The sequence below is a fragment of the Chiloscyllium plagiosum genome, chromosome 3, assembly GCF_004010195.1.
Source record: "Chiloscyllium plagiosum isolate BGI_BamShark_2017 chromosome 3, ASM401019v2, whole genome shotgun sequence".
NCBI classification, from domain to species: Eukaryota; Metazoa; Chordata; class Chondrichthyes; order Orectolobiformes; family Hemiscylliidae; genus Chiloscyllium; species Chiloscyllium plagiosum.
The window spans coordinates 135,109,273-135,115,418 of NC_057712.1; the positions used below are offsets into that span (position 1 = coordinate 135,109,273).

The 6,146-nt window shown below is 42.3% G+C and overlaps 1 protein-coding gene across 2 annotated transcripts in view; it reads left to right on the plus strand.

The window, feature by feature from the left end:
- LOC122548559 (WD repeat-containing protein 26) overlaps positions 1–6,146 on the plus strand; it is a 101,054-nt gene that overhangs the window by 48,778 nt on the left and 46,130 nt on the right. For both annotated transcript variants that reach the window (XM_043687373.1, XM_043687374.1), the window contains exon 7: positions 5,293–5,431. In XM_043687373.1, coding sequence (XP_043543308.1) covers positions 5,293–5,431 — 139 coding nt within the window. The remainder of the gene's footprint in view (positions 1–5,292; positions 5,432–6,146) is intronic.

The window sequence follows — 6,146 nt, forward strand, 5'->3', positions numbered from 1 at the left end:
CCTCTCCGCCTCCCTCCTACTCCGACCTATCACCCTCACCTTGTCCTCTTTCCACCTATCACATTTCCAACGCCCCTCCTCCAAGTCCCTCCTCCCTACCTTTTATCTTCTCCTGCTGAACACTCTCTGCTCATTCCTGAAGAAGGGCATGTGCCCGAAACGTCGAATCTTCTGTTCCCTAGATGCTGCCTGACCTGCTGTGCTGTTCCAGCAATAAAGTTTCAGCATGTCCCGTTGTAACCTATAACAGCCCTCCACACTATCCACCACTCCACCAACGTATCGTCAGCAAACTTACTAACCCACCCTTCCGCTGTCTCATCCAAGTCATTTATAAAAATCACAGAGCAGAGGTCCCAGAACAGATCCCTACGTAACACCACTGCTCACAGAGCTCCAGGTTGAATACTTTCCATCTATTACCACCCTCTATCTTCTATGGACCAGCCAATTCTATATCCAGTCAGCCAGATTTCCCTGTATCCCATGCCTCCTTACTTTCTGAATGAGCCTACCATGGAGTACCTTATCAAACATTTAGCTAAAATCCATGTACACCACATTGACTGCTATACCTTCTGTGTTTTGTCGCATCTTCAAAGAATTCCATAAAGTTTGAGAGGCATGACCTGCTGCTCTCAAAGCCATAAGACATATGAGTGGAAGTAAGGCCATTTGGCCCATCGAGTGCACTCCACCATTCAGTTGTGGCTGATGGGCATTTTAACTCCACTTACCCACGTTCTCCCTGTAGCCCTTAAATTCTTGACGTCACAAGGAATTATCAATCGCTGCCTTGAAGACATTTAGCGTCCCGGCCTCCACTGCACTCTGTGGCAATGAATTCCGCAGGCCCACCACTCTCTGGCTGAAGAAATGTCTCCGCATTTCTGTTCTGAATTTACCCCCTCTAATTCTAAGGCTGTGTCCACAGGTCCTAGTCTCCTCGCCTAACGGAAACAATTTCCTAGCATCTACCCTTTCCAAGCCATGTATTATCTTGTAAGATAGTCATGCTGACTATCTAATCAAACTATGGTTTTCCAAGTAATCATAAATCCTGTGTCTCAGAATCCTATCCAATACTTTGCCCACCACAGACCTAAGACCAGTTTGTAACTCCCAGGATTATCCCTATTCCTTTTTTTTTTAGAGCAATGGAATAACATTGAATAAAGTGGCAAATGTGAGGTATGATAGCAAAGTTTGAGGTATTATCACAGACACATGAACAGGCAAGGAATAGAGGGACATGGACCATGTGCAGGCCTATGGGATTAGTTTAGAATAGCATCATGGTTAGCACACACGAGAGACTGAAAAGTCTGTTCTCGTGCTGCATTGTTCTATTTAATGATATGTTTCAATAAGATCACATGTCATTCTTATAAATTCTAATGAATTCATTCCCAACCTGCTCCACTTTTACCTCCAAGGCATATTCTCCATAACAGGGATCATCTTAGTAAACATTCTGTAAGCTACCTCCAATGCAGTGATATCTTTTAACTAAGAGGACCACAGCTGCTCTCAGTGCTCCAGATGTGGTCTCGCTGTACTTTGTACAGTTGCATTAAGACTTCCCTTCTCTTATACTTCAACCCTCCTCGGATGCTGCCTGAACTGCTGTGTTCTTCCAGCAGCACTAATCAAGAATCTAGTTTCCAGCATCTGCAGTCATTGTTTTTACCCCCTTCAAATAAGGGCCAACAAGAACAATGGACTTGAGCTTTATGGACTTCAGTAAGGCATTCAACAAGGTTCTCCATGGGAGACTGGTTAGCAAGATTAGATCTCGTGGAATACAGGGAGAACTAGCCATTTGGATGCAGAACTGGCTCAAAGGTAGACAGAGGGTGTTGGTGGAGGGTTGTTTTTCAGATTGGAGGCCTGTGACCAGTGGAATGCCACTAGAGTTGGTGCTGGGTCCACTACTTTTCATCATTTATATAAATGAGTTGGATGTGAGCATTTGAGTTATAGTTAGTAAGTTTTCAGATGGCACCAAAAATTTGAGGTGTAGTAGACAGCGAAGAAGGTTACCTTAGATTACAACAGGATCTTGATCAGATGAGCCAGTGGGCTCTGAAGTGGCAGATGGAGTTTAATTTAGATAAATGTGAGGTGTCACATTTTGGGAAAGCAAATCTTAGCAAAACTTATACACTTAATGGTAAAGAGCTGGGGAGTGTTGCTGAACAAAGACACCTTGGAGTGCAGGTTCATAGCTCCTTGAAAGTGGAGTCGCAGGTGGATAGGATGCTTTTGATATGCTTCCCTTTATTGGTCAGAGTATTGCGTATAGGAGTTGGGAGGTCATGTTGTGGCTGTACAGGATATTGGTTAGGCCACTTTTGGAATATTGCATGCAATTCTGGTCTCCTTCCTATTGGAAAGATGTTGTGAAATTTGAAAGGGTTCAGAAAAGATTTACAAGGATGTTGCCAAGATTGGAGGATTTGAGCTATAGGGAGAGGTTGAATATGCTAGGGCTGTTTTCCCTGGATCGTCGGAGGCTGAGGGGTGACCTTATAGAGGTTTACAAAATGATGAGGGCCATGGATAGGGTAAATAGGCAAAGTCTTTTCCCTGGCGTGGGGGAGTCCAGAACTAGAGGACATAGGTTTAGGGGGAGAGGGGAAAGATATAAGAGAGTCCTAAGGTGCAAGTTTTTCACACACAGGTTGGTACGTGTATGGAATGAGCTGCCAGAGGAATTGGTGGAGGCTAGTATAATTGCAACATTTAAGAGGCATCTGGATGGGTATATGAATAGGAAGGGTTTGGAGGGATATGGGCTGGGTGCTGGCAGGTGGGACTAGATTGAGTTGGGATATCTGGTCGGTATGGACAAGTTGGACCGAAGGGCCTGTTTCTGTGCTGTACATCTCTATGACTCTGACTTTATTTCATTAGTCTTCCTGATTACCTGCTGTACCTATGTGCTACCTTTGAATTTTGTGCACAAGTATTCCCTTTGTGTTGCAGTTTTTCTCCATTTAACTAATACTGTTCTCTTTGTTCTCTTTCAAAAGGAGCAATTTCGCATTTTCCCATCATTTGCCAACTTTTTGCCCACTTAATTAACCTTTCAATATCTCTCAAACTTTGGATACCTCTCACAAACCTGCCTTCCCACCAATTTTGTGTTGTCTGCAAATTTGGTATATTTGCTTCCTTCCTCCAAGTCATTGATAGATGTTATAAATAGCTATTGTCCCAGCACTAAGCCCTGTGGAGTCCTACTGCTCACAGGTTTCCAATCTGAAATAGAATTCTTTATCTCCTCTCTCTTTCTTGCCCACTAGCCAGTTCTTTCTCTATGCCAGTCTATGAATTAGCCTCTTATGAGGTACCTTGTCAAATGCCATGTATAATTCCAAATGCAACACACATTTTGTTTCTACAAGTTGTGCCAAACGTGACGCCAAATTAAACTAATCCCTTCGTCCATGTCCCTCCATTCCTTGTATCCTCCACCCCAATTTTATCGGCCTCCACTACCACCACACATGGCAGTGCATTCCATACTCATACCACTCTATGTAAAAGAAAAACTTGCCCATCAGATCTTTGACACCCCTCCAAGTGCATGCCCCCTCACTTTTGACATTTTAAATTCTGGGAAAAAGATTCTGACAGTTGACCCTATCTATGTATCTCATTTTATGGTCTTCTATCAAGTCTGCCCCCGGTCTCTGCTGCTCCACAGAAAACAATCCACACTTTTCTTAGTCTCTCCTTCCAGGCAGCATTGTGGTAAACCTGTTCTGCACCCTCTCAAGCCTCCACAACATGGCAACCAAAATTGAGTACAATACTCTGTGGCCTAGCCAAAGTCTTATCAAGCTGCAACATGCTATGAAAAATCACACAATACCAGGTTATAGTCCATCAAGTTTATTTGGAAGCACTAGCTTTCAGGGCACTGCACCTTCATCGGGTAGTTGTGGAGTATAACATTGTAAGACACCGAATTTATAGCAAACATTTACAGCATGATGCAACTGAAATGATATATTGAAAAAGACCTGGATTGTTTAAGTGTCTCATCTTTTAGATTGACCATGTTTTTTCAGTTCGTTCTTATGTAAATCCCAGAACACCTTATTTTAAAGTGACATTCTCAAGTGAACTTTAATAATAGGTGTCATGTCAGGTTAAAAGTCTGTCTGTGTCCCAGTGTTCAGACTGATTCTATTTTTTAAAAGAATTTTCAGAATCTTACATGGATTTATGCAATTTTTGAGTAAAATAAAATGTAATTCTGCAAGTACAAATTCACCCCATGAACTTGTGTGTGTGCACGCGCGCGTGTGCATGCATGCGTGTTGGGGTGTGTAAAGGGGTATAAATCTGAGGGGGAGAGTGTGTGGAGCGTATATGTGTGTGTGTATAAAAGACAGCTTGTGTATGAGGGGGTCTGCATCAGTGTATAGGTCTGTAGGAGTGTGTGTAGTGCAGTGGGGTCACCTGTAGTGTGACATGAACCCAGAGTCCAGGTTGAGGCCATCCTCATGGGTACTGGACTTGGCTATCAGTCTCTGCTTGGCTACTTTGCATTGTTGCCTGTCTCGAAGTCCACCTTGGAGGATAGTCACCTGAAGGTCCAAGGTTGAATGTCCCGGACCACTGAAGTGTTCCCTGACTGGGAGGGAACATGTCTGGCTAGTGATTGTTGTGTGGTGTCCGTTCATCTGCTGCTGTAGCCTCTGCTCGGTCTCGCCAATATACCTTGCCTCAGGGCATCCTTGCCCTCAACATATGAGAGAGCCTACATTGTCCAGATTTGTTTCTGGGATCTGACTTATCCAGAATATCAACTGGAATCATAATAGGCATTCCCTCTAATTTTCACACCAGTTGTACAGGCCTCTGAGGCTTGGGTGCGGCAGTGACTTACAAAACCAAAGGTTAGTGCCTTGATCAGCATGCTGACACCGATCCCCGTTGCATGGAACGTTGGAGTATTACACACATACGCAGTCGCATGGTTTAGAGGGAATGTTGATCGTAATGTAGATGTTTCTGAACAAAAGCAAAATACTACAGATGCTGCAAATCTGAAATAAAAATTTAAAATGCAGGAAATACTCATCAGGCCAGAAACGAGAGTTAATATTTCTGACTATTTTGTTAGAATGTTGATCAGCTGAGTATTTCCAGAATTTCCTTTTTGTTGTGGTACTGGATATTTCAATGTCACAGTTAAAAGATACACTGAATAGTGTTTAATACACAAAAAGGCAAATATTTTAATTTTAATTTTAATTTTTAAATTTTTTTTTAAAGGAAACAGTTTCCTTGCTATACACAGCAGATTCTCACAGAACATTGCAATGAGGTCTGGTTCTGCAAGTTCGCTAACGATGGCACTAAATTAGCAACAGGATCCAAGGACACCACGGTTATTATTTGGCAGGTTGATTTAGTAAGTACTGTGGGAAACCTCGGTTTTTCTTGACCTTTATTTACAACTGCATTTTCAATTTGTGGTGAATCATTTACTTTAACTCAACATGTGTCGAATTTTTCCAAGGAATTGCATTGTCTCAACCATAAAACTGCAAATCCCCATTTAACATTGCTTTGTTTAACATTGTTGTGGAGGAGCCAGTGTTGGATTGAGGTGGGCAAAGTTAAAAATCTCTCATAACCAGGTTATAGTCCTATGGGTTTATCTGGAAGCACTAGCTTTCAGAGTGCTGCTGCTTCATCAGGTAGCTGTGCAGCAGGACCATAAAAAATGTATAGCAAAAGGTGACATGCAACTGAAATGATGTATTGAACAAACCTAGATTGCTGTTAAGTCTTTCATCTTTTGAATGGGTTGCAGGTTTCAGTTCATTAATCTGTAAATCCCAGAACTGCTTTTAAGTCACATTCTCTAGATCACTTAATGTTTTATATTAGCAAAAAGTGACATCTCAGCTCAGTCAATGCATTAAAGTTATGAGGTTAGAGTCTGTGTATCCAAATCTTGTCAGACTTGTTCTATTTTCAACATAGAAATTCATAAAATGTTATATGTATTGACTTCCTGTAGATTGAGAGCTTTTTTTGAGCAACATAGAATGCATCTGCAAATTCACCACATAGACTGGTATGTGTGTGTTCTCCCCCTCTTCTCCCCCTCGCCGTCCACC